The 27,891-nt window shown below is 44.9% G+C and overlaps 1 protein-coding gene across 8 annotated transcripts in view; it reads right to left on the reverse strand.

The window, feature by feature from the left end:
- Positions 1-24,560, reverse strand: part of PLEKHA6 (pleckstrin homology domain containing A6) — a 141,042-nt gene extending 116,482 nt beyond the window's left edge. For 5 of the 8 annotated variants that reach the window (XM_030221028.1, XM_030221037.1, XM_030221032.1 and 2 more), the window contains exon 1: positions 24,443-24,560. In XM_030221028.1, coding sequence (XP_030076888.1) covers positions 24,443-24,558 — 116 coding nt within the window. In that variant the 5' untranslated portion in view covers positions 24,559-24,560. Of the gene's footprint in view, positions 1-9,335; positions 9,528-24,442 lie in introns of those variants that run through there. The other 3 variants (XM_030221033.1, XM_030221034.1, XM_030221029.1) reach the window with 2 other exon arrangements.
- Positions 24,561-27,891: the final 3,331 nt, after the last annotated feature.

Raw genomic sequence — 27,891 nt, forward strand, 5'->3', positions numbered from 1 at the left:
CGCAGGGTACAAATGTAACAAAAATAAAATAGATACTATTGGAGATTCTACATGGAATGTTGCTACTATTGGAGACTCTACATGGAATGTTGCGCAGGCTTCTGTTTCTGTGAGTCTGATGTCCTGCACGTATGTGCAGGACGTCAGACTCACAGAAGCAGAAGCCTGCGCGGCCACATTGGTGATCTGCAAGGGCCGACTTCTAGTGGAATAGCAACATTCCATGTAGAATCTCAAATAGTAGCAACAGTGGAGGAGTGGCCTAGTGGTTATGGTGGTGGACTTTGGTCCTGGGGAACTGAGGAACTGAGTTCGATTCCCACTTCAGGCACAGGCAGCTCCTTGTGACTCTGGGCAAGTCACTTAACCCTCCATTGCCCCATGTAAGCTGCAATGAGCCTGCCATGAGTGGGAAAGCGCGGGGTACAAATGTAACAAAAAATAAATAAAATAACAGAGGAGAGATACTGAGAAGCTAAAGAATGAATACACTTGTAAGTCAGTAAGAGGAGTTTGAACTGTATATGGAAACGGATACTTGAAGAAAGGAGTTATGTGAGTGCACTGACACTGGCAGAAGATAAGTTGTGCAGAAGAATTTTGAACAGATTGAAGGGGCAAGAGATGGTTTAGTGGGAGACCTGTGAGAAGCAAATTGCAGTACTGTAAGAAGGAGGTGATAAGAGTGTGGATAAGGGTTTAGGTGGTGTGCTCAGATGAACGTTGCTGATGTTATAGAGAAAGAAACAAGTCTTAGCTGCCTGTGTCTATGTACAGAGAAAGAGAGTGAGGAGTCAGAGATGACCCCAAGGTTACGAGATGAAGACAAAAGGAGGATGACACTGTTATGGGCGAAGACGAGAGGAGGGTATAGGGGAAAAGATAAGAAGCTCAGTCTTAGTCATGTTCAATTTCAGATGGCGATGAGACATCCAGACAGCAATGTCAGATAAGCAGTTTGAGACTTGGGCCTGGATTCCTGCTAGAATTTCTGGTGTAGAGAGGTAGATCTGGGAGTCATCAGCATAAAGGTGATACTGAAAACCATGGGAAGAAATTAGAACATCAAAGGAATAAGTATAGAGAAAGAAGAGACGAGGTCCCAAGACAGAGCCCTGAGGTTCATTGTTGATTTAACCTAGAATCGATAATGAATGTGACTGTTGGACAGACTGGATGGATCATTCAGGTCTTTAACTGCTGTCAGTGGAGGAGGATCTATCAGAGAATACATTTAAAGTGTGATAGGAGAGATGAAAAGAAAACAAAGACAGAACCAAGCTCCAAAATCAAGGCAGGTCAGTGTACCATGGAGTATGTGATGATCAACAGTGTCAGCAGCATCTATGTCAAGAAGGATGAGTAGAGGCCCTTGGATATGGTTAGGAACAGATCACCGAAGACTTTGAAAAGACCTGTATCTATAGAATGTAGAGGGAAACAATCAGATTATGGTGGATCACGAATAGCTTGACATAAAGGAAAGTCAAGACAGTGGTGGTGAACAACATGTTCAAGCAGGTTGGATGAGAAAGAAAGGAGGGAGATGGGATGATAGTTGGAGGGGCAGGTAGGGTCCTGTGACGGAACGGTGTAATCACAGCATGTTTGAAGGCATCAAGAACAATTGCAGTGAAAAGTGATTGAGGATAAGACAGAAGAGATGACACTAGAGGACATTCAGCTGAGTACAAAAGAACATGTGTTGCCATACTGGGACAGACCGAAGATCCATCAAGCCCAGTATCCCGTTTCCAACAGTGGCCAATCCAGGTCACAAGTACCTGGCAAGGTCCCAAAACAGTAAAGTAGATATTATGCTGCTTATCCTAGAAATAAACAGTGGATTTTCCCCAAGTCCATCTTAATAATGGCTTATGGACTTTTCTTTTAGGAAGTTATCCAAACCTTTGTTAAACTCTGCTAAGCTACATGCTTTTATCACATTCTCTGGCAATGAATTCCAGAGTTTAATTACACATTGCGAAGAAATATTTTCTCCAATTTGTTTTAAATTTACTACTTAATAGCTTCATTGCATGCCCCCTAGTCCTGATATTTTTGGAAAGAATAAACAAGTGATTCACGTCCACCCATTCCATTCCACTCATTATTTTTTTAGACCTCTATCATATCTCCCCTCAGCCGTCTTTTCTCCAAGCTGAAGAGCCCTAGCCGCTTCAGCCTTTCTTCATAGGGAAGTCGTCCCATCCCCTTTATCATTTTGATGCCCTTCTTTGTACTTTTTCGAATTCCACTATATCTTTTTGAGATGTGGTGACAAGAATTGCATACAGTACTCGAGGTGCGGTTACACCATGGAGCGATACAAAGGCATTATAACATCCTCATTTTTGTTTTCCATTCCTTTCCTAATAATACCTAACATTCTATTTGCTTTCTTAGCCACTGCTGAGTAAAGGGTCTCAATGTATCATCAACAACGACACCTGAATTCCTTTTCTGGTCGGTGACTCCTAATGTGGAACCTTGCATCACGTAGCTATAGTTTGGGTTCCTCTTTCCCACATACTTCACTTTGCACTTGATCACGTTAAACGTAATCTGCCATTTGGATGCCCAGTCTCCTAGTCTCATAAGGTCCTCTTGCGATTTTTCACAATCCTCTTGCGATTTAACAACAGATGGGTGGGAATGGGTTCAGAGAAACAAGTGGTGAGTTTGGAGAAGGAGAAAAGAAAGGGTGGCAGGGGCTGAAGAAAGACTGAGAGAATGAACTGGGCAAAGGGGAGATGGAGGTGACCTGGTGGAGAACTGAAGATTAACCTTGTGAGCTTTGCTATGGAATACTTGGCTATAGTCTGGGCAGAAAGTGAAGGAAGATTGGAGGCAAGAAAGTTTGTCAAATGGATATAGTAGTCCTGTTTGGCAAGTGGAAGAGCAGACTGGAAAGAGGTCAGCAAAAATTTGAAATGTATGAAGTCAGCATGGACATGGGATTTTAGCCAAAGAAGCTTAGCAGAGTGGACACAAGAATTTAGGTAGCAGATTTGGAAGTTCAGGAAGGCTGGGATTTGGTACTCCTTAAAGAATGGAGAATGAGGGGAGCAAGAGTGTACAGAGCTGAGGAGAAAACAGTATTATAGGAAGAAGTGGCCTCATTGGCAGACTTGGATATCATAGTGGATGAGAGGAGAAGTGAAACAGGGGTGGAGAGAGCTCAAGAGGCAATAGCCTGAAGATTCCTTAACGCAGTGGCGTAGCCAAGGGTGGGCCTGGATGGGCCCAGGCCCAACCACTTTGGGCTCAGGCCCACCCAGTAGCAGCACACCTATGATGTGGCTGGTAGGTATTCCCAAGCCCCACCAGCTGAAAACTCCCAACATCTGTCCCTCCTGCATACCTTGTAAATAGCAGATCTTCGCCTGCAGCAACTGATACATACTGCTCGCACCAGCCCCACAGCCTAACCTCTGACGTATTCCTGCCTATGCAGAAACAGGAAGTTGCATCAGTGGGAAGGCAGTGGGGCCAACATGAGCAGTGTGTATTAGTTGGGGGGGGAGGAGGGGGGCTGTCTGGCTGCCTGAGGAAGAATGAAATTGAGGTGCTTTTACAGTGTAGGGGGAGGGGCTGGCTGAGGGAGAATGAGGGAGAGGTGCTGCACCTGCGTGAGGGGGAGGAGAGGGGGAAGGGAGAGGGAAAGGTGCTGAACCCATGGGGAGATGGAAGAGAGAGGGAGAATTGCTGGACCTGCAGGGAGAGGGGAACAGGAGAGATGTCAGACTAGGGGAGAGTTGAGGTCTGTGGAGATGCCATGGGGGGGGGGGGTGGCTGGGGAAAGAAGGAGGTGTCAGACCATGGGGCAGCTGAGGAAAAAGGAAGATGTCAGACCATGGGGGCAGCTGTGGAGAGGGGAGAAGGGGAGGCTGGGGGAAAGAGGGAGATGTCAGACCATTGGAGGAAGAGGGTATGAGAGAGATGCTGGACTGTGAGGGATGGAGAAAAGGGAGGGAGAAGATGCAGCTGCACAAACCCTGCTGCTCTGCTCCTTCCCCGATTGTGAAGGCAGTAAACTGAACTTAGCAGTGTGTGGGGGGGGGGGGGTTCACTCTAAACCCTAAATTGCTCCTCCAGCAGAGGTTAAAAAAAAAAAAAAACAAAAACAGGAACATAGAATACCCATTTCTAAGGCAGTCACAATGGTTTCCAGTGAAGGAATAAGTCACATTTAAGGTAATACTGACTGCTTTTAAAATCTTACATGGGATAACCCGAGCTCTACATAAGCCACTTCATCTTCCTCTACACCCAAAATGAAACTTACACTCTCTGGATTAGAACTACCTCAAACAAGCTTCCCAAACAGCTGCCGTCCAAACCATAGGGGGAGACAAGCCCCCATCTTATGCAATTCCTTCCAGATAGAAACACGACAACAGCCCTCACACAAGGTAGTCAGGAAATCAATTAAAATCTGGCTTTCAGCCAAGCATTCCAAACGGGCTAAAAATTACCACAGAAATTAGGAGTCTCCGCCTAAAATGAGCTGTCCGTTTGGATTGAATTAAAAAATGTTAGTAACTGTGTAAATTATTACGTGTAATTCTCATGTTCAGACTGATTTGCTGCACTCTCACCTGTAAACCACTTCACGCTTTGAGGTGTAGATGAAATATATGTTAAATTAAAACAAGGAATATCGAAATGCCTCTGTAATCCATCCATAGTGTGACTGGTTTATGGAAGCAAGAACTTCTGAGGCCAAGAGTTAAGTTCATTACTTCAGGTCTGTTTTCTCCAACTCCAAAAATGATGTTTCTGTTTTTGTTTATTGTGTAAACCTAGCTGGCAGGCAGGCAGGCAGGTCAATGCGGTTTATAAATACAAAATAATAAGCACTATGGAAAGGAATGCCAAATGATTCAAAATAGACTAGGGACAAACAGCCACACCCCAAGCGATTACGCGGTGAATGGTATGGAGCGAGGGAAGATCCTCAAGTACCAAGAAATGCAGTCTGAGACTCTGGTAAAAAGATGTAGAAATATTCCCCGTTGATCTGGATGCCACAGGCTTGATTCGAAAGAACTCCCAAGCCCACCTGGGTACATAAGTACATAAGTACATAAGTAGTGCCATACTGGGAAAGACCAAAGGTCCATCTAGCCCAGCATCCTGTCACCGACAGTGGCCAATCCAGGTCAAGGGCACCTGGCACGCTCCCCAAACGTAAAAACATTCCAGACAAGTTATACCTAAAAATGCGGAATTTTTCCAAGTCCATTTAATAGCGGTCTATGGACTTGTCCTTTAGGAATCTATCTAACCCCTTTTTAAACTCCGTCAAGCTAACCGCCCGTACCACGTTCTCCGGCAACGAATTCCAGAGTCTAATTACACGTTGGGTGAAGAAAAATTTTCTCCGATTCGTTTTAAATTTACCACACTGTAGCTTCAACTCATGCCCTCTAGTCCTAGTATTTTTGGATAGCGTGAACAGTCGCTTCACATCCACCCGATCCATTCCACTCATTATTTTATACACTTCTATCATATCTCCCCTCAGCCGTCTCTTCTCCAAGCTGAAAAGCCCTAGCCTTCTCAGCCTCTCTTCATAGGAAAGTCGTCCCATCCCCACTATCATTTTCGTCGCCCTTCGCTGTACCTTTTCCAATTCTACTATATCTTTTTTGAGATACGGAGACCAGTACTGAACACAATACTCCAGGTGCGGTCGCACCATGGAGCGATACAACGGCATTATAACATCCGCACACCTGGACTCCATACCCTTTCTAATAACACCCAACATTCTATTCGCTTTCCTAGCCGCAGCAGCACACTGAGCAGAAGGTTTCAGCGTATCATCGACGACGACACCCAGATCCCTTTCTTGATCCGTAACTCCTAACGCGGAACCTTGCAAGACGTAGCTATAATTCGGGTTCCTCTTACCCACATGCATCACTTTGCACTTGTCAACATTGAACTTCATCTGCCACTTGCACGCCCAATCTCCCAGTCTCGCAAGGTCCTCCTGTAATCGTTCACATTCCTCCTGCGACTTGACGACCCTGAATAATTTTGTGTCATCGGCGAATTTAATTACCTCACTAGTTATTCCCATCTCTAGGTCATTTATAAATACATTAAAAAGCAACGGACCCAGCACAGACCCCTGCGGGACCCCACTAACTACCCTCCTCCACTGAGAATACTGGCCACGCAATCCTACTCTCTGCTTCCTATCTTCTATTACAGGAAGGACTGTGGAAGACGGGAGAGTTAGACTGAATCCTAAGCCGGCCCTTTCTCAGTCCCCGCCCCATCCCCATGGGCCCTGTCTCCGTCCCCACTCCATCCATCCCCGCAGGTTCTGTCCCTGTTCCCACCCCATCCCTGTGGGCTCTGTCCTCATCTGCAGAAGCCTCAAACACTTTATATTTAAATCATTTTATTGAAGTATAAAAAGGAAGAAAATGCTGTGCAACTGTTCTTTATAAATCACAAATAGAAAACAATAATAACAACGAGCAACTATAATAACCCCACCACCACCACCCTCTACCCTTCCAACCCCAACAATAGCAGACTTCTGCTATCCCAAGGAATCCTAATCCAGTTAAAATGTCCAGGGGTACAAAATACAACCCGTTCTGTATGCCCTAGAGGGGAGAAATATGCCCTATGAAGCACTGTAATGATTTTTTAATCTGTGGATGAATAAGAAGTCATTAACAATCTCAGGAATCAGTCTAACTCTCCCGTCTTCCACAGTCCTTCCTGCAATGGAAGATGTCTTCTCAGAAGATGTGCTGGTAGCAGGATGTACGAGATCCTCCATGCAAATTTTGATACTTCTGGCCAGCATGTTTGTTTTTCCCCAAAAAATAAAAATATGTCGTCTGCATCACTCAAACATAAATAACAGTCCACACGAGGACAAGTCAACACGGGCTCTATCCCCATCCCTGCCCCGTCCCTGTGGGATCTGTCTCTGTCCACATTCAGTCCCTGCTGGTTCTGTCTCCATCTCCATCCCCGGGTCATTCTCTAATGAATGGAGGGAATGGGTGGGGGTGTTCGGTGGGATCCATAGGGGCCTTTTTACAAAGTGACATGCCAAATCGACAGTACCGCCCAGGTAGCGCACCCACGAAGTTGGCATGTGCTGTTTCCCATAGAAGAAAATATTTTTCTATTTGTTACCGGGGGGACGTTCTGGCAGTGGAACCACATTGGCAGGCGCTGGACGAATACTGTGTGTTTAACATATGAGCCCTTATCGCTAGCTCAGTGGGTGGTGATAAGGGCTCAGGCAGCCATTTAGTGCCCCATTGAAAAAGAAACGCTGTGGTAAAAAAAAAATGACCCAGTGGACACCAAAAACACCACAGCTTAGAAAAAGGACCCCATAATGAGGAGTTTCCCAAGCAATTGGCCTGATGAATCAGATAAAGGATTTTAAACCTAATTGGGACATGAACAGGTACCAATGTAATTTAAAAAACGGAGGGAGGGGAGACTTAACCGGAAACAGAGAAATAACGCTGCAGTGTTTTGCAAAATTTGTAGACACTTGACCTGGTATTAGTCCACCTCAGCATAAACAGAGTTACAGTAATCGAGGCAAAGTATCACAAATGCATGAAGCAAAGCCTGAACCAAACTCTAAAGTGAGCGAAGCCGGCACAACGCTACTGGGGTAGAGTGATGTGATAGCCCTGTTAGTCCACTTTTAAAGGTAATAAAACAGAAATAAAACAGAGAAAAGAAAATAAGACCATACCTTTTTGGAATCGAAAAGAATCCATGATTGGTAAAGCGAACAGGTGCTGGGTAGGGTTGAGAGAGTTTTTACCCATAACGCTTCGCATTTAGTACTGGCCTATGGCCAGATAGCCAACTTGTTACAACCTGTAGCCAGTGTTGCAATAGGGTTAAGCCAGGTTGTAATGGTGAAGTGGGAAAATACAAAGAGGATGGATGTCATCAGTGTAAAAAGAAGGCACCGATGCTGAATAATATTTAAAAATATTGAATAGCAAAGGGGACGAACTGAAGCCCTGAGGGACCCCACGGGGCAAGGGACTCGATAAAGAAGAAGATGAAATAAAGAAAACCAATCGATCAGAGATGGGGGACGGAAAACCTCCTTTACGAAGAGAGGCTAAACAGGTTGGGCTCTTCAGCCCTAGGAGAAAAGGCCACTGGAGGGCTAGGCAAGAACCTTAGGAGACCATGAGTTGGGTGGACGGGGCATAGGGAACAGTGATTTAAGATAAGGGAGCAGATGTACAGAGGACTATCATCATGATACTTTTTATTTAAAATTAGCTTTGGTGATGTGGGAGATGAAAGAAGCCAAAGGCTCCTACAAAAGGAAAAATCGATTCTTAAAGATCTGGGGACCTTTTATAAACACACCGTAGTAGAAGTCTTGTACTTAATAAGTTATGATTGGCCAGAATGACACCTAATGATAGAAATTTGCAATTTACACAGTGTAACCTAAAAGGGAGGAGGGGGGAGGACACAGGTGGGGGAGGGTGGAAGGATGGTAGGGTAATAGGGGGGGGGAATTAAAAACTTGAAGATGATGTTATGTATACTAAGGCGTTGTTTGTTGGGTACAGGATTTATGTGCAACATGTACCTCTTACTGCGGAGTGTATGTTTAGTTTGTCTTCAATAAAATTGTTGAAAAATAAAATTTGGAAAGCAAAGCAAGTACCTTCTTCTTCAGATCAGAAATGAGCACATGAGGAAAAACAAAACCAGATTGAAAACAGATAGCTGGTGAAGTCGCAGGAATGGACACATTTCTGCAGAAACACATCTGTTAAGTATTGCTCAGGTGGGCTGGGGGGGGGGGGGTCTCCACTGAGATCTGCTGGACTGGTTTCTAATGGATTAAGGTGGTCCAGGACCGGGCCAGGTTGTTGTGGGGTCGGAGCAGGAACAGGGAAAGGTGCTGAAATCCTTGGGCACATGGGGTGAGGAGAGCAACAGACGGAGACTGGGGCATGGCATGGTCTGGCATCCTTAATGAGCAGTGCCAGTGGGCCAATGACGTAGGGAGGGGGGAAGGGAGGGCAGTGCCTCGGATGTCAGAAAATAAAGCCAGGGGTATCTCCTGCTCCCTCATTTGCCAGTCAAATACCTTTCCTCAAGGACTTTTCACCAGCACCAGCCGAGAAAACCCGAGCACACGATGCCCCTCCCACACCTCGCCGGTGCTGATAAATAAGCCCCACTCCCCCTCCCCTGACACCACCACTTATGCACCTCATTCCTGCCCCGAAGCACCCCCCTCCCCCACAATGCCGATCGGTCATACTTCTCATCATGGCCACCTGAGCCCCACGTACCTGGGTGACAAGAGGGTCGGGGGCGATTGTCTCGCCCACCGCATCTGCCACTCTCAATCCTCAGTCTTTTACCCACCTGCCGCTCCAGCCCAAATCCCGGGCGCCGTCCCCGCTCTCGGGGATCCGGGCAGCAGCCCCGGCCGCCGGCTCACATGACTCGGAGCTGTCACTTGTAAACCGGAGCGAGGGAGAGGGAGGGGGAGCGAAGGGTTAACCCTGTGCTGGCCGCGGAGCAGCGAGAGAGAGGCTCCGCTTCCCATTCCACCTGTAGGCGGCGCTCAGAAAGGCCTGGCTCTGGCTAATCCGGCATTTGAGCTGGGCTTAAAAAGTGAACTTCTGCAATCCCTTCCTCCTTAAAGAGAGCCTCTGTGCTTGTCCCGTTCCTTCTTCAATTCAGATACTGGCCCACCCACTACCCTCTCCATAAGGAAATATTGCACAGTTACACAGTAGATGACGGCAGATAAAGACCTGGACGGTCCATCCAGCCTGCCCCACGTGATAACTCATCAGATAAAGTACAATTTGTCCTTGGCATTTTCAGGGCACAGACCGTAGAAGTCTGCCCAGCACTGGTTTTGCTTCCCAATTACTGATGTTGCCCAGGGCTGCCGAGAGGGGGGGGCAGGGGGACAAAATTCCTCGGGCCCGGGCTTCCGGGGGGGGGGGCGACGCTGCTGCCTCAGTCCGGCCCGCCTGCCCTCCGTCGCTCCCTGGCATTGAACTTAAGCGCCTCACCTTCGAAAGTGCAGTAAGCAGCGGCAGACCACTCCTTCCTTCCGTGTCCCGCCCTCGCCTGACGTAACCCGCAAGGGTGGGACACGGAAGGAAGGAGTGGTCTGCCGCTGCTTGCTGTGCCTTCGAAGGTGAGGCACTTAAAGTCTGTTCAGAGGGCCCGGGGGTGGGTGGCGGCCTTGTCCTAGGCCTGGCCCAGTCTCTCGGCAGCCCTGGTGTTGCCATATAATCACTGCTAAGCTTGTTTGGTTCCAGGCCTTCCATACGAGATTCCTTTGTGTTTTATTCCACGCATTTTTGAATTCCGTTACCGTTTTCATCTCCACCGCCTCCCACAGGAGGCATTCCAGGTATCTATTACCTTCTCCATGAAAAAGTACTTGCTGATGTTATTCCTGAGCCCCCCCCCCCCCCCCCCCCCAACGACCTGAATTCATGTCCTCTAGTTCTAGCACCTTGCCATCTCTGGAAAAGGTTTGTTTGTAAGTTAATACCTTTTAAATATTTGAATGTCTGTATCATATCATCCCTGTCTTTCCTTTCCTCCATGGTATGTATGTTCAGGTCATCAAGTCTCTCTTCATACATCTTTGGACGCAAACCCTATACATTTTGGTCACTTTTCTGTGAACCACTTCAAGCTTTTTTACAGCCTCCAAAACTGAACACAAAACTCCAAGTGGAGCCTCACCAATGACTTGTACAGGGGCTGGTTATACCCCTCTCTACGCAGCCCAACATCCTTCTGGCCGTGACCACCGCCTTGTTTCATCACCTTGAGATCCTCAGACACCATCACCCCAAGGTCCCTCTCCTGATCTGTGCTTATCAATCTCTCTCCTATCTCGTACATCTCCTTTGGATTTCTCCACCCCAAGTGCATCACCCTACACTTCTTGGCATTAAATTTTAACTAATACTATGAAATCTAGGAACAATAAATCCCTGTACCCTTTAAAGTTACCAACACAAAGTAAATCAGTACAGTACTTCAACAAAAGCTACCTATAAATATATATGATGAAATGTACTCAGTCCAAACCATTACAACCACTGCAGGTCATCGGTTAAGCTGGAGGAATATTTTCTCCTATTTGTTTTAAAACTATTTCCATGTAACTTCTACTCATTCTACACCACTTAAGATTTTGTAGACCTCAATCATATCTCCCCTAATCCGTCTCTTTTCTTAGCTGACGAGCCCTAACTTCCCAATTATGCAAGTTTAATATCGATTATGATCATGTTTATTTAAACTTCATGCCCGGTGAGGCGTTGCTGCATATGTATATAAATATAGAGAGATCAAATGCAATGATGATTTTTTCACTTAACGAATAGTTAAGCTCTAGAACTCTTTGCCAGAAGATGTGGTAACAGCGGTTGGCGTATCTGGGTTTAAAAAAGGTTTGGACAAGTTCCTGGAGGAAAAGTTCATAGTCTGCTATGGAGACAGACATGGGGAAGCCACTGCTTGCCCTAGGATTGGTAGCATGGAATGTTGCTACTCCTTAGGGTTCCAGAATCTTGCTACTCTTTGAGAATCTTCATGGAATCTTGCTATTCGTTATGATTCCGGAATCTTGTTACTCTTTGGGGTTCTGGAATGTTGCCACGATTTGGATTTCTGCCAGTTACTTGTGACCTGGCTTGGCCACTGTTTGGAAAACAGGATACTGGGCTAGATGGACCATTGGTCTGACCCAGTATGGCTACTCTTATGAGAGCAGTTACTGGGCTTCCCAAGCAGGGCCCAAGGAGGTACTGAAATGGTGAAAAATTATTGCAGAAGTGTCTGTCTCTGAGAGAACTCAGTGCGTACAGGGTGTGATAGTTCGGTCCTCTTTGCAAATCATAGGTCTGGGCACAGCAAAATATTTTCTCTTTGTTTTTTCATTTTGTTTGCTTTTTTCTCATGTGGTTTATTTTAAGAAATTAAATAAATGGAAAAACTTGAAATAATAAACAATAGGAAATGCAAGCAAGTCCTTTCCTCCGCCACGCAATCCAGCATCACCACTGAATCCAGATAGCGCTTACCATAGCAATCCCTCAGGGCTGGGACTGAGCAGGGCCAAGAGAGACCGTGGCACTATGAGAAACTCAAAGATGGTATAATAGAGATTCGGGGGGGGGTTCAGTGACAGAACTTTTTTTTTTTTTGTGGTGGGATTACTGATTATGACAGACTTCAGCAGGTTTTTTTTCATTTCTGAAATGATAGGACATGAAACAGAGGAACACAGACAAATGAAAGCAGATAAAGACCACACGGCCTATCCATCTGCCCGTAAACACCATCTACTCTCTATTAAAGAACTGAATTCTGCTTGAATTCAGATACTGTTTTCATCTGTCATCTCCAGTACCTCCACCGAGAGGCCATTCCACAAATTCACTGCCCTTTCCGAGAAGAAGTACTTCTTCAGGTTACTTCTGAGTCTTTCCCCTTTCATGTTCATAAGTATATAAGTACATAAGTATTGCCACACTGGAACAGACCAAAGGTCCATCAAGCCCAGCGTCCTGTTTCCAACAGTGGCCAATCCAGGTCACACCTACCTGGCAAGATCCTGAAAAAGTACAAAACATTTTATGCTGCTTATCCCACAAATAAACAGTGGATTTTCCCCAAGTCCATTTAATAATGGTCTATGAACTTTTCCTTTAGAAAGCCATCCAGACCTTTTTAAAACTCCGCAAAGCTAACCACCTTTATCACATTCTCTGGCAACGAATTCCAGAGTTTAATTACATGATGAGTGAAGAAAAATTTTCACCTATTTATTTTAAATTTACTATTTTGTAGCTTCATCGAATGCCCCCTAGTCCTAGTATTTTTGGAAAGAGTAAACAAATGATTCACGTCTACCCGTTACACTCCACTCATTATTTTATAGACCTCTATCATATCTCCTCTCAGCCGTCTCTTCTCCAAGCTGAAGAGCCCTAGACTCTTCAGCCTTTCCTCATAGGGAAGTCACCCCATCCCCTTTATCATTTTCGTCACCCTTCTCTGTACCTTTTCTAATTCCACTATATCTTTTTTGAGATGCAGTGACCATAATTGAACACAATATTCGAGGTGCAGTCGCACCTTGGACCGATACAAACACATTATATTGTCCTCACTTTTGTTTTCCATTCCTTTCCTAATAATGCCTAACATTCTATTTGCTTTCTTAGCCGCCGCAGCACACTGAGTGGAGGGTTTCAACATATCATCAACGACAATGCCCAGATCCCTTTCTTGGTCAGTGACTCCTAACGTGGAACCTTGCATGACGTAGCTATAATTTGGGTTCCTCTTTCCTACATGCATACTTTGCAGTTGCTCACATTAAATGTCATCTGCCATTTAGATGCCCAGTCGCCCAATCTCGTAAGGTCCTCTTGTAATTTTTCACAATCCTCTTGGGATTTAGCAACTTTGAATAACTTTGTGTCATCAGCAAATTTAATTACCCCACTAGTTACTCCCATCTCTAGATCATTTATAAATATGTTAAAAAGCAAAGGTCCCAGCACAGACCCCTGGGGAACCCTTCTCCATTGAGAATACTGACCATTTAACCCTACTCTCTGTTTTCTATCTTTTAACCAGTTTTTAATCCACAATAGAACACTGACCATGCAGGTCTTTTTCTGCCGTCATCTACTATGTTACTATGTTACTTCCTATCCCATGACTCTCCTGTTTCCTCTGGAGTCTTTCATGAGGTACTTTGTCAAATGGCTTTTGAAAATCCAGATACACAATATCAACCGGCTCACCTTTATCCACATGTTTGTTCACCCCTTCAAAGAAATTTAATAAATTGGCGAGGCACGATTTCCCTTCACTACATCTATGTTGGCTTTGTCTCATTAATCCATGCTGTTGAATATGCTCTGTAATTTTGTTCTTTATAATAGTCTCTACGACATCCTGTGCCACATCATTCCAGACCTTCCTTTCAATTGAAAGAGTCTCGCATAATGGTTAGGGCAGCGGACCTTGATCCTGGGGGACTGGGTTCGATTCCCACTGCAGCTACTTGTGACCCTGGGCAAGTCACTTAGCCCTCCATTGCCCCAGGTACAAATCACAGAAAAGCAGTATATCAAGTCCCATTAACAATATTCCAGGCACAATCTCAAAGAGTAGCAACATTCCATATAGAATTCCAAAGAATAGCAAGATTCCGGAATCCCAAAGAGTAAGGAGTGGAGAAGTAGCCTAGTGGTTAGTGCAGAAGACTTTGATCCTGAGGAACTGGGTTTGATTCCCACCGCGTCTCCTTGTGACTCTTTGTGAAGTCACTTAACCCTCCATTGCCCCAGGTGCAAACCACAGAAAGGCAGTAGATCAAATCCCAGTACCAAGATTCCAGGCAAAATGTCAAAGATTAGCAACATTCCATGTAGAACCCCAAAGAATAACAAGATTCCAGAATCCTAAGGAGTGGAGGAGGGCAGAGGACTTTGATCCTGGGGGACTGGGTTTGATTCCCACTGCAGCTCCTTGTGACCCTGGGCAAGTCACTTAACCCTTCATTGTCCCAGGTACAAAATAAGTACCTGGATATACTATGTAAACCGCTTTGAATGTATTTGCAAAAACCACAGAAAGGCAGTATATCAAGTCCCATGTCCCCTTTAAACATTTGCTGATTTTCAGAAGGCGGCATTGTTTCATCCAGATGGGTGGGCACCTGGGTGGCAGTAATTATTGAACAGCATAATTTGACATAGGAGCTGGTTTTCCGGGGGCTGGCTCAAGGGACTGTGATGCCCTGAGCCAACTTTTGCATTGGCGCACCCTCCTCCTCCTCTCCCTCGCCTGTGATCTGGGTATCTCCCCCTCTCTCGCAAGTCCCTGCTCCTGCTTGACCAGGTGAGGCACTGGCTCAGGGGCTGACATCCATCCTTCTAGGCGTTTGATTGGGGTGGAATTTTGGTGCCCCGACCCAGTGCCTCACCTGATCCATAGGGGATTCCGGTCACATCAAATTCAAAGTCCTGGATTTCAAACACACAGACTTCATTACAAAGGAGAGGTATTGAAGGAGGTACTGGCAGGGTGGAAGGAGATAAAGGAAATGGAAAAGGCTGTTTCTTTATATAAGGAAAGTAAGGGAAAGCGAGAGGAAAAGGAAACCCATCTGATTCTCCAAAGGTAGGTGGCTGCAAACTAGGTGGTGCAGATCGATCAGAAAATCAGTAAAAGAGGAACTCAAAAAAGGGCTACTGCGTAAAGCTGAGAGAGATGACGAAAGAAATTAGGATGGCAAAAGAACACGGAGAATTAAAAATGACTAAAGATGTAAAGTGAGGTGATAGGACTTTTGTTTTTCAGATATTGGCAAAAGGAGGAAGATCAGAGGTGGAATTACAAGACTCAGAGATGCTGAGGGTCAATGTGTAGATAGAGAAGAGAGAAAAGAGGAATTACAATTACTTCTGTTTGCTATTCATGAAAGAAAAACCTGGCAAAGGTCCGCAGATGATTGACAAGGATGCACTATTAAAAGAAGAAAGTGTTTATGAACAACTTGCACAAAGTCATGGGACCCAATGAGATACATCCCAGGATACCAAGGTTTTGGCAGGTTCTCTAGAGGATGTGTTTAATAGATCCTTGAAGACTGGAGAAGCACCACAGGATTGAGAAACTGAAGTGATCCCTTTTCACAAAGACGTTAACAGAGAAAAGGTTAGAAACTATACATCAGGGAGCCTTACTTCGATGATGGTGTTGGCGACAAGGATAGTCAACTTTCTACAATCCAATGAGTTACAAGCTCCAAGGCAACATGGCTTTACCAAAGGCAAATTGTATCAAAGGAATTTTATTGATTTTTTTTGATTAGGTGACAAAAGAATTATACCAAGTGCATGTGCTGGATATGGTCAACTTAGATTTCAGCAAAGCCTTTGATACTGTTCCTTGTGAATAAACTGAGCAGTTTAGGGATGGGACCTGAGATGGTAATCTGGATGAGAAATTGATTGACACAGTTCCTCAGAGGAGGCTCATGAATACTAAATGGTGAACTGGATTAGAAACTGATTGGCCTGCAGACGGTGGTGGTACATGGAATCTGCTGGGAGGAAAGGAAAGGAAAGTGAGTAGTGGAGAGCCTCAGGTGTCGGTACTGGGGTCAGTTCTGTTCAATATTTTTGTGACTGACATTGCTGAAGAGTTAGAAGGAAAAGTTTGCCTTTCTGCAGATAGTACGAAGATTTAGAGGAGGTGGACAACATGAGAAGTCATCTACAAAAATTAGAAGAATGGTCTAATTTTGGCTGTTAAAAATGTAATGTGAAGAAGGACAGAGTAGAAAATTCAAATGGGCTGTATGTGATAGAGGGCAAGAAGCTGATCTCCACAGACCAAGAGAGGGATCTAAGTGATGATAGCATCTGAGGATCTCAAGGTGGCAAAAGAGTGGGACAAGGTGGTGGCCTCAACCAGAAGGATGCTAAGCTGTCCAGCAGAAGAAAGGAGGTGTTGATACCCCTGTAGAAGTCATCAGTGAGGCTTGGAGGCCATATTTCACTAAGGACATGTAAAGATCTGAAGTGGTTCAGAGGAAGGTAACAAAAATATGGGGTTGCACCTAAAGACATATGAGAAGAGACTTGAAAACCTGAATATAAATGTCCTGGAGGAGAGGAGGGACAGATGTTTAAATACTTGAAAGGTAAAATATACAAAGAAACTAGAGGGTGTAAATTGAAGTTGCAGAATGGTAGACTTAAAGAGTAATACCAGCCTGGAAATACTTCTTTATGGAGAGGGTGGTGGATGCCTGGATTTCCCTCCCAGGGGAGGTGGTGGAGATTGAATCTAAAAACACATGGGATAAACAGAAAGGATCTCTATATAGAAAGAGCTGGGAATGAAAGGAAAACTTAAATGACCTTCACACTTTAATAAGGCAACAGATACAGCTCTGGCTGACTCGTTAGCCAGACTGGATGGACCATTTATCTGCCGTCTTTTACTAAACCGTGATAAGCACCAATGCACTCTTAACACTGTAAAATGTGTTAACATTTTGGGGGGAGGGAATGTCTAGCTAGTGCTTTCGCATAATGCTGACTTAATGTGGCGCACTAATTGAAAAGGTAGCACAGGGCCGGCAAAAAGAAAAGAGCCCTGGTTTAGGGATGGGCTTAGCGTGTGAGAAATTCCCACGTTAAGTCGCGCTACATCCATTTCTCAGAGCACCTTAATGAAAGGGTCCCTGTATATCATTTTTTTTAACAAAACAAAATGAGCTTTTTCTGTTATTAGAACATAAATGTACATCCCTTAAAAAGACACCCCCAGGGGAAGATTAGCAAAGGAAACTGAAAGATAAAGAGGAGTGGGGGGGAGGGGCTTTGACAGGTTACAGAGAGTAGAATACTTGATTCACAGAAAAACCTCATTATCCCTCCCAAAGTCAGGAATCCTGCTGAAAGTGACAAATGAACTGGTCAGCTATAGGGGTCATTCTGCTTCTTAACCAGGATGAATGTGGTGGGATGCACTGGCAGAACTATGGGGGGGGGGGGAGGTATTGGAGGACCAGGAGTGAGGGGCACTGGCAGAGCAGTGTGTAGGGGTTTCAGAATTGGGATAGCAGGAGGTGCCATAGGGAAGGAATGAGGTGCATTAGCAGAGCTCTAAGTGGGAGAATGGGTGCCATGCTCATGCTATTAGCCTCACAGCTGAGGTTGCAGATTATTCTGAACCTGATAGTTAAACAAGAAATTCAGGTGTTAACAGATCTGAGTGAGGAGAGAGCTGAAGAGCCCCAGAGAGGATGGAGGTTGCCCGGGTTCTGTATTAATTAGCAAGTCTATTTTCTGTGACCTACAAGGTCAGGCAGAGCTCATCCAGGGTCAGCAGTCTCGTGCTGACAAGCGAAGGTCGCTGCCTTTACATTCAACAAACTCTTTCCCGGCACACTGAGAGCAGTTTTGACTGAGGACTGGAGGCCTTGGCCGCTGGCTCAGACAGAGAACGTCTTATCATTACTAGAAGCAGAGCAGCCTTGGAAGTGAGGCCCAAAACCACCTTCATAGAATGATCCCGTGGAAATGCGTAACTGGACATCACGGGCTGGATATTCAAAGCAAAGCGTTATGCACAGTTATGAGCAGTTATGCACAGAAGAGTGGATTTAATGACTTTTTCTGTTTGTTTATATTTTCTTTTAAATATGTTTTATTATACAGTGGGGGAAATAAGTATTTGATCCCTTGCTGATTTTGTAAGTTTGCCCACTGACAAAGACATGAGCAGCCCATAATTGAAGGGTAGGTTATTGGTAACAGTGAGAGATAGCACATCACAAATTAAATCCGGAAAATCACATTGTGGAAAGTATATGAATTTATTTGCATTCTGCAGAGGGAAATAAGTATTTGATCCCCCACCAACCAGTAAGAGATCTGGCCCCTACAGACCAGGTAGATGCTCCAAATCAACTCGTTACCTGCATGACAGACAGCTGTCGGCAATGGTCACCTGTATGAAAGACACCTGTCCACAGACTCAGTGAATCAGTCAGACTCTAACCTCTACAAAATGGCCAAGAGCAAGGAGCTGTCTAAGGATGTCAGGGACAAGATCATACACCTGCTCAAGGCTGGAATGGGCTACAAAACCATCAGTAAGACGCTGGGCGAGAAGGAGACAACTGTTGGTGCCATAGTAAGAAAATGGAAGAAGTACAAAATGACTGTCAATCGACAAAGATCTGGGGCTCCACGCAAAATCTCACCTCGTGGGTATCCTTGATCATGAGGAAGGTTAGAAATCAGCCTACAACTACAAGGGGGGAACTTGTCAATGATCTCAAGGCAGCTGGGACCACTGTCACCACGAAAACCATTGGTAACACATTACGACATAATGGATTGCAATCCTGCAGTGCCCGCAAGGTCCCCCTGCTCCGGAAGGCACATGTGACGGCCCGTCTGAAGTTTGCCAGTGAACACCTGGATGATGCCGAGAGTGATTGGGAGGTGCTGTGGTCAGATGAGACAAAAATTGAGCTCTTTGGCATGAACTCAACTCGCCGTGTTTGGAGGAAGAGAAATGCTGCCTATGACCCAAAGAACACCATCCCCACTGTCAAGCATGGAGGTGGAAATGTTATGTTTTGGGGGTGTTTCTCTGCTAAGGGCACAGGACTACTTCACCGCATCAATGGGAGAATGGATGGGGCCATGTACCGTACAATTCTGAGTGACAACCTCCTTCCCTCTGCCAGGGCCTTAAAAATGGGTCGTGGCTGGGTCTTCCAGCACGACAATGACCCAAAACATACAGCCAAGGCAACAAAGGAGTGGCTCAGGAAGAAGCACATTAGGGTCATGGAGTGGCCTAGCCAGTCACCAGACCTTAATCCCATTGAAAACTTATGGAGGGAGCTGAAGCTGCGAGTTGCCAAGCGACAGCCCAGAACTCTTAATGATTTAGAGATGATCTGCAAAGAGGAGTGGACCAAAATTCCTCCTGACATGTGTGCAAACCTCATCATCAACTACAGAAGACGTCTGACCGCTGTGCTTGCCAACAAGGGTTTTGCCACCAAGTATTAGGTCTTGTTTGCCAGAGGGATTAAATACTTATTTCCCTCTGCAGAATGCAAATAAATTCATATACTTTCCACAATGTGATTTTCCGGATTTAATTTGTGATGTGCTATCTCTCACTGTTACCAATAACCTACCCTTCAATTATGGGCTGCTCATGTCTTTGTCAGTGGGCAAACTTACAAAATCAGCAAGGGATCAAATACTTATTTCCCCCACTGTATATTGTATCACGTTCAAAATATGTACCCTGGTCCACAAAATCATTCATGGAGATGCCCCAGCCTATATGTCAGACCTAATAGACCTGCCACCTAGGAATGCTAAGACATCATCCCGCACATTCCTCAACCTTCATTTCCCCAAATGCAAAGGACTAAAATACAAACTAATGCACGTATCAAACTTTTCCTACTTGAGCACACAATTGTGGAACGCGCTGCGCTTAACTTAAAATCGATCTATGACCTAAGTAACTTCCGCAAACTACTGAAGACCCATCTCTTTAACAAGACATACCACAAAGACCAACAACTATGAACTACTCCACATATACCCAGAATCGTCTTTACTATTTTGCTTATTATATTAATAGCGTGCTTATCATTAACATGTTACCCAAGATCCTTCTAAACTAAATGTTTTTTTCTTATATATCTCCACGGTTCATGATGTATTTGTAAGCCACATTGAGCCTGCAAAGAGGTGGGAAAATGTGGGATACAAATGCAATAAATAAATACAAAAAAATAAATACATTTTTACAATAAATAAATAAATTTAACTGGCCAGAAACCACTCCTGGCCAGTTAAATGGCTTCTGCTGACATTCAGTGGCCCTTAACTGGTAAGTGGCCGCTAAAGTGAGAGCCGGCTATTTTGTGAGCAGTCTGGAGGCAGAGTCACCGCCTAAGTTTAGCAGTTAAATCGCACTGCATAAATGTTAATCCTATTTTTATGTAGTGTCACTTATGCAGTTAAATGCTGAATGTAAGAATAGTAATACTGGGCCAGACCAATGGTCCATCTAGTCCAGGATCTTGTTTCCAACAGTGGCCAATCCAAGTCAGAAGTATCTGGCACTGTGTGCTGTTTTGGTCACCCTGTCTCAAAAAGATAGAAAGGATGTAGAAACAGTTCAGAGAGAGATAACAAAAATGATAACGAGGATGGAATCTTCCCTTATGAAGAGAGGCAAAGCAGACCAGCTAGGAAAAACGATGACTGAGAGGGGATACAATAGAGTCAGGCAGATGGGTAAAAAGGGAACAGTTATTTGCTCCTTACGATTTGGGAGTTCTCCATGAAACAAAGAGAGAGCAGATTTAAAACTAATTAGAGAAAATCAACAAACAATGGAATTTTATGCCATAGGATGTGGTCAAGGCATCTGCTACAGCTGGGGTTAAAAGACGTAGCAGAGAGATTGAATGAATTCTTTGCTTCGGTCTTCACTGAGGAAGATTTGGGTGGGATACCGGTGTCGGAAATGGTATTTCAAGCAGACGAGTCGGAGAAACTTACTGACTTCACAGTAAACCTGGAGGACATAATGGGGTCAGCAAACTGAAGAGTAGCAAATCGCCTGGACCGGATGGTATTCATCCTAGAGTACTGATAGAACTGAAAAATGAGCTTGCAGAGCTACTGTTAGTCATATGCAATTTATCCTTAAAATCGAGCGTGGTACCGGAAGATTGGAGGGTGGCCAATGTAACGCCCATTTTTTAAAAAGGCTCCAGGGAAGATCCGGGAAATTATAGACCGGTGAGTCTTGACATCGGTGCCGGGGAAAATGGTAGAGGCTATTATCAAAAACAAAATTACAGAGCACATCCAAGGACATGGATTACTGAGACCGAGTCAGCATGGCTTTTGTGTGGGGAAATCTTACCTCACCAATTTACTTCAATTCCTTGAAGGAGTAAACAAACATGTGGACAAAGGGGAGCCGGTTGATATTGTGTATCTGGATTTTCAAAAGGCGTTTGACAAGGTACCTCATGAAAGGCTACAGGGGAAATTGGAGGGTCATGGGATAGGAGGAAATGTCCTATTGTGGATTAAAAACTGGTTGAAGGATAGGAAACAGAGAGTGGGGTTAAATGGGCAGTATTCACAATGGAGAAGGGTAGTTAGTGGGGTTCCTCAGGGGTCCGTGCTAGGACCGCTGCTTTTTAATATATTTATAAATGATTTAGAGATGGGAGTAACTAGCGAGGTAATTAAATTTGCTGATGACACAAAGTTATTCAAAGTTGTTAACTCGCGACAGGATTGTGAAAAATTACAGAAGGACCTTACGAGACTGGGAGACTGGGTGGCTAAATGGCAGATGACGTTTAATGTGAGCAAGTGCAAGGTGATGCATGTGGGAAAAAAGAACCCGAATTATAGCTACGTCATGCAAGATTCCACGTTAGGAGTTACAGACCAAGAAAGGGATCTGGGTGTCGTCGTCGATAATACACTGAAACCTTCTGCTCAGTGTTCTGCTGCGGCTCGGAAAGCGAATAGAATGTTGAGTATTATTAGGAAAGGTATGAAAAACAGGTGTGAGGATGTTATAATGCCGTTGTATCGCTCCATGGTGTGACCGCACCTTGAGTATTGTGTTCAATTCTGGTCACCGCATCTCAAGAAAGATATAGTAGAATTGGAAAAGGTGCAGCGAAGGGCGACTAAAATAATAGCGGGGATGGGACGACTTCCCTATGAAGAAAGACTAAGGAGGCTAGGGCTTTTCAGCTTGGAGAAGAGACGGCTGAGGGGAGACATGATAGAAATATATAAAATAATGAGTGGAGTGGAACAGGTGGATGTGAAGCGTCTGTTCACGCTTTCCAAAAATACTAGGACTAGGGGGCATGCGATGAAACTACAGTGTAGTAAATTTAAAACAAATTGGATAAAATGTTTCTTCACTCAACGCATAATTAAACTCTGGAATTCGTTGCCTGAGAAAATGGTGAAGGCGGTTAGCTTGGCAGAGTTTAAAAAGGGGTTAGACGGTTTCCTAAATGACAAGTCCATAAACCACTACTAAATGGACTTGGGAAAAATCCACAATTCCAGGAATAACATGTATAAAATGTTTGTACGTTTGGGAAGCTTGCCAGGTGCCCTTGGCCTGGATTGGCCACTGTCGTGGACAGGATGCTGGGCTCGATGGACCCTTGGTCTTTTCCCAGTGTGGCATTACTTATGTACTTATATCCAGAGATAAAATCCATACCTACTTATTAGTCAAGTAAATCTGAGAGGGGGACCACAAGGCATTGACCTTTTCTTTGGCATATGCTGGGTATTCGCAGGCGACCTGGATTGGCCACTGTAGGAATCAGAGTACTGGGCTTGATGGACCTGTGGTCTGAGCCAGCAGGGCTCAGAGAGGTTCAGAGAGGCTGCATGGGGAGGGGAGGGGAGGGGAGGTGATATTTCCCTGCCAGCTTCCAGAGCTCCACATTCCTGTGCTGCAGTCTTATCTCAGCCTGATTCCTTACATGCCATCCACTAATCCTTGGGCGGAGGGCATGGTGGGGGGGGGGGGGGGGGGGGGGAATGAGATCACCTTAGCACATCCTAACACAGATCACTGGTCTGTCCCTCAGTGATCAGGACAAAGGGCAGAACATGGATCATTAAAGATGGTAAATGAGAGCCTTTTCTGTGATTAAAGCGAAATGGGCTTACTGCCACCCTATAAGCGGGTAAAACCGAGTGTGTATGTCTGCAATTCATGTCCTTTCACCAGGTTATATTAAAGAAGGGAACCACACTCACATTTCTGAATAATCAAAAGTACAATAAAAATAAAAGGACCTCGACAAAGCAGACACACATTCTGGCTGTCTTCGCATCTCACCAGCCTGCTATATCCAGACTGAGATCCGGTGGCACAATATTTACTGGGGAGCTCATGGCATATCACCAGTCTGCTACATCCGGACAGAGATCTTGTGACATGAAATTTACTGGATAGCTCATGGCATTTCACCAGCCTGCTACATCCGGACAGAGATCCTGTGGCAAGAAATTTACTGGGGAGCTCATGGCATATCACCAGCCTGCTACATCCGGACAGGGATCTCGTGACATGGAATTTACTGAATAGCTCATGGCATATCACCAGTCTGCTACATCCGGACAGGGATCTCGTGGCATGGCATATCACCAGTTTGCTACATCCGGACAGGGATCTCGTGACATGGGATTTATTGAATACCTCATGGTATATCACCAGCCTGCTACATCCAGACAGAGATCTCGTGACATGAAATTTACTGGATAGCTCATGGCATATCACCAGTTTGCTACATCCGGACAGGGATCTCGTGACATGGGATTTACTGGATAGCTCATGACATATCACCAGCCTGCTACAGCCGGACAGAGATCCTGTGACATGGGATTTACTGAATAGCTCATGGCATATCTGCCTGCAGGATTCTTCTAACAGAGATTGGTGCCCATGAAAGGAAAACAACTGTACATCTACTCTGCCATCTGCTGGCTAGAAAAGGAACAATCTTTAAAATATGGTTTGCCACAGGTACAAAATGGCAGGGCTGTGGAGTTTCCTCTGGAAAAATAATTCCACAGACAGCTTCAGTGAATTAACCTACAGACTTGCTAACTGCCTCCATGTCATCATGTGATAAGGATCCAGTCCTGGTTCTACAACTCCCATCCTAAGAAATTCCTCAGGACGAAGGGGACTGGATTGCATTAAGATGTCAAACAGAAATATACAACATGGAGTTTGAATATGACGTGAGCAAGAAACAAACACTTACTTGAAAGACAGGTCCAAACTATCAGTTTTCTCAGCTGTCACCAGCTTCTTCCCTGGACAGATGGCCATAGAAGTGCCTTCACCCAAACTCTGACTGCAGTCTCGCTGCTCTCTCATTCTGTCTCACTTCCCACTTGGAATGAGATGCAGAGAGTATCTGGTCCTTCTTCTCAGTAACCCTCCCACGCCCATCACCTCTGCCAAAATTCTTCCTTAATTACAGCCAATTAGCTTTGGCAGCCAGTTAAGCAAGACTTTGGCAACCTTTTGATGACCTCACCATTCATAATGGCTTTTATTGAAAACTGTATATCAAGTGTCAAACACAGAGATGATGCTGTCCTGATAGGGTCCCAGGGATACATTTAGATACAGCTTCAAGAGCCTTTGTGATCTGACAACTTGTCATTTTTTTCTGTATTCCTTTATGTATAAAGATAATTCATGGGTTCTGGTTGGCTTGAGCTCATATCTCTGGCTTCATGACAAAATGGCACACATTTTCCTGCTCTACCTGCTGCCGTTTCTCCTCTTCCCCCAGCATTATTCAGAGTTTTTCCTGCTCTTTCTATTGTGGCTTTGATTTTCTCTGTTAGTTTTGGGTAATGTGCATCTTTGATATTCTTGTATTTTGCGCAGTGCAATACGAAAAAGTCTCTTTTTCCATTGCTGCATTGAATGCAGAGTCTGATTTCTTCAGCTTTCTAGCATGTAGTTTCTATATCAGTCTGGCTTGTTTTGTTTTCCAGTCTGTACTTCCTAATAAGAGATGTACTGGTGCTCTAAGGCTCTGTCTGACCGATATTCAGCAGAGGTGGTCAGTATTTTTATTCTCACCGCTGGATATATTCCTGGATATTCAATGCTGAGCCAAGTCGGGGAATTGTCAGTGAACCTCCAAGGGTTATAGGTTGGCTCTTAAAGGTTAAGTGTCGCTGAATATTGGTGGGTTAGCCATGGACAAGCATTTTTAAATGGCCGGAAGCCTCTCTGGTCCATTTAATTCGCTTTGACTATTGGATGGAGTGTAATAGTTGCAGTGCCACCTTTTCATAAGTTGCGTTCAGGGTGTTAGTGCTGTTGTAATATAATATGTTTGCTAGATATGTGTGTGCGTGTGTGTGTGTGATCATGTAGGGTTTTGTGTTATGTCAGGAAGTGGAGAGAGTTTGGGTCACTGTTATTGAGATTATGGCACAGTAGCGTAGCTAAGGGTGGGTCTGGGTGGGCACAGGCCCACCCATTCTTGCCTCAGGCCCACTCAGTCTAGTGGCCCCCATAGCACCTATCCTCTATCTCCCTCTCTCGCACGGCATCTGTCTGTCTCCCCCCTCCTCCCATCTATTTTTGAGCCATCACCAGCAGCAATTCCTACGCAGGCTTCCCTCTACCCCATCCTGCCCTCAATGACATCACTTCCTGTTTCTTCACTGGCGGGGACGCGGTAGAGGGTAGCCTGCAGATCTGGTGCAGGTTGCTTACTGGAATATCTGCCGGCGACGGCTTGGAGGTAGACTGGGGAGGGAAAGAGGAGCAGATGCCGGGGTGCGGGGTGGGGGATGAAGAGCAGATGCTGGGCAGAGGGGGAAAAAGATGATGATAGCAGAGGCAGAAGGAAAGTTTTTTTTTTAACTGTATGTATGTACAAGGGTGGGGGTGGGAAGGGCCCACCCAGGTTAACTCGGGGCCCACCTAAAATGGCAGGTCTGGCTACACTCCTATTATGGCAGAATGTGAGGACACAGTTTTGCTGCTGTCCACTATAATAGACACCTTGGAGAATATAAGTGTCGTTCTGTTCTATGGAACCTATGCAACTACATCATCGGTCTGAGAAACACGGCCATGTTGAATCCTTGTATTCCAAGTTATGTGTGAAAGAGTTCTCTCTCCACTGTATAATGCACCATTAGGATATTATAGCTTACGATGGATAAGTGTCTGCCCGTTGAATAAAACAGGTATTTCTGATGGAATTGTTTTTGCAGTTCATCAATACATCGTCTTGGTTCCTCACTGATGCTGCATTGATCATTTCCCGAGGACTCTGTTTACAATGTGAGGGGAAAACATCCTAATGAGATGCTCTCGAGGGAGATTTTATGGACACAGAATATCTGCTTGAAGAAGTGAAGGTGCAGATGTTCTGTTGTGGCTCTGTCCTATTTAGATCTCGGACTTTACTTTTGTATAAAGGGACTGGTTGAATGATGTTAATTGTAGTCGTACTTAAGAATGACAGTATATTTGGCCGGGGGTTTCCTTGTTACATTCAGGACTGGGAGCTTTTTTTTTTTTTTGCAATGTCTTCATGGCCAGATTAAAACTCTGAAATGTCAAGCTCTGTATATTCTAAAGTGTTTTCAACTTATTTTTCATTTAGGAAGAATTTGAATTTATGTTGGAGGGTTTTGGGGTCTTTTCCTGGTTTACTTATAGGGCCCAGGATTTGCAGTAGGTGGTCTAGTAGATGTAGAGGGGCATTTTCGATATGACGTCTAAGTCCAACTTTAGACGTTTTGCAAAAAAAAAAAAAAAACATCCAAAATCTGAATAGGAAAGAAGTTAATTTTCAAAAAAGAAAAACGTCCATCTTTTATTTTTGAAAATACTTGTTTCTAACAAGGTTTTGTGCTTTGGACGTTTTGTTTTTTTTTGGTCCACTAAAAAAAAAAAAAAGTCCAAGTGAAAAATGTAGAAAATGAAGCCATCGGGGATGTAGGAGGGTTTTTAGTAGACTGTTCTCCCAGACATCCCAGAAGATAAATGGGGCACCCTAGGAGGGCACTGCAGTGGACTTCAAAAACATGATCCCAAGTACACATCCTATACATCCCTTATCTTGTCTGCTTAACCCCTCAAAACCCGCTGTACACAATAGCCCTTATGGGGGAAGGGGACACCTATATGTGGGTACAGTGGGTTTCTGTTGAGTTTTGAAGGGCCTAGTGGTTAGGGTGGTGGACTTTGGTCCTGGGGAACTGAGGAACTGAGTTCAATTCCCACTTCAGGCACAGGCAGCTCCTTGTGACTCTGGGCAAGTCACTTAACCCTCCATTGCCCCATGTAAGCCGCATTGAGCCTGCCATGAGTGGGAAAGTGTGGAGTACAACTGTAACAAAAAAACACAAAACAGATGTGACAGGTAGAGGGAGATAGGGACCAGAGTCCCCCACTCCATGATGCACTGCACTGACCACTACACTACTCCAGGGACCTGCATGTTGCTCTAATAGACCTGGCTCTAACATCTGAGGCTGTCATAGAGGCTGCTAAATCATATTTGTATTCACATTTGTGTGTGGGGGGGGGGGGAGGGTGTGAGTGACCACTGGGGGGGTATTGGGGAGGTCACCCCTGATTCCCTCCAGTGGTTATGTGGTCATTTAGGGCACGCTTTTGTGCCTTCTTATAAAAACAGGTCTAGCTCAAAATGTCTTAGTTTTAGTC

This window comes from Microcaecilia unicolor, chromosome 12 (genome assembly GCF_901765095.1).
Source record: "Microcaecilia unicolor chromosome 12, aMicUni1.1, whole genome shotgun sequence".
NCBI classification, from domain to species: domain Eukaryota; kingdom Metazoa; phylum Chordata; class Amphibia; order Gymnophiona; family Siphonopidae; genus Microcaecilia; species Microcaecilia unicolor.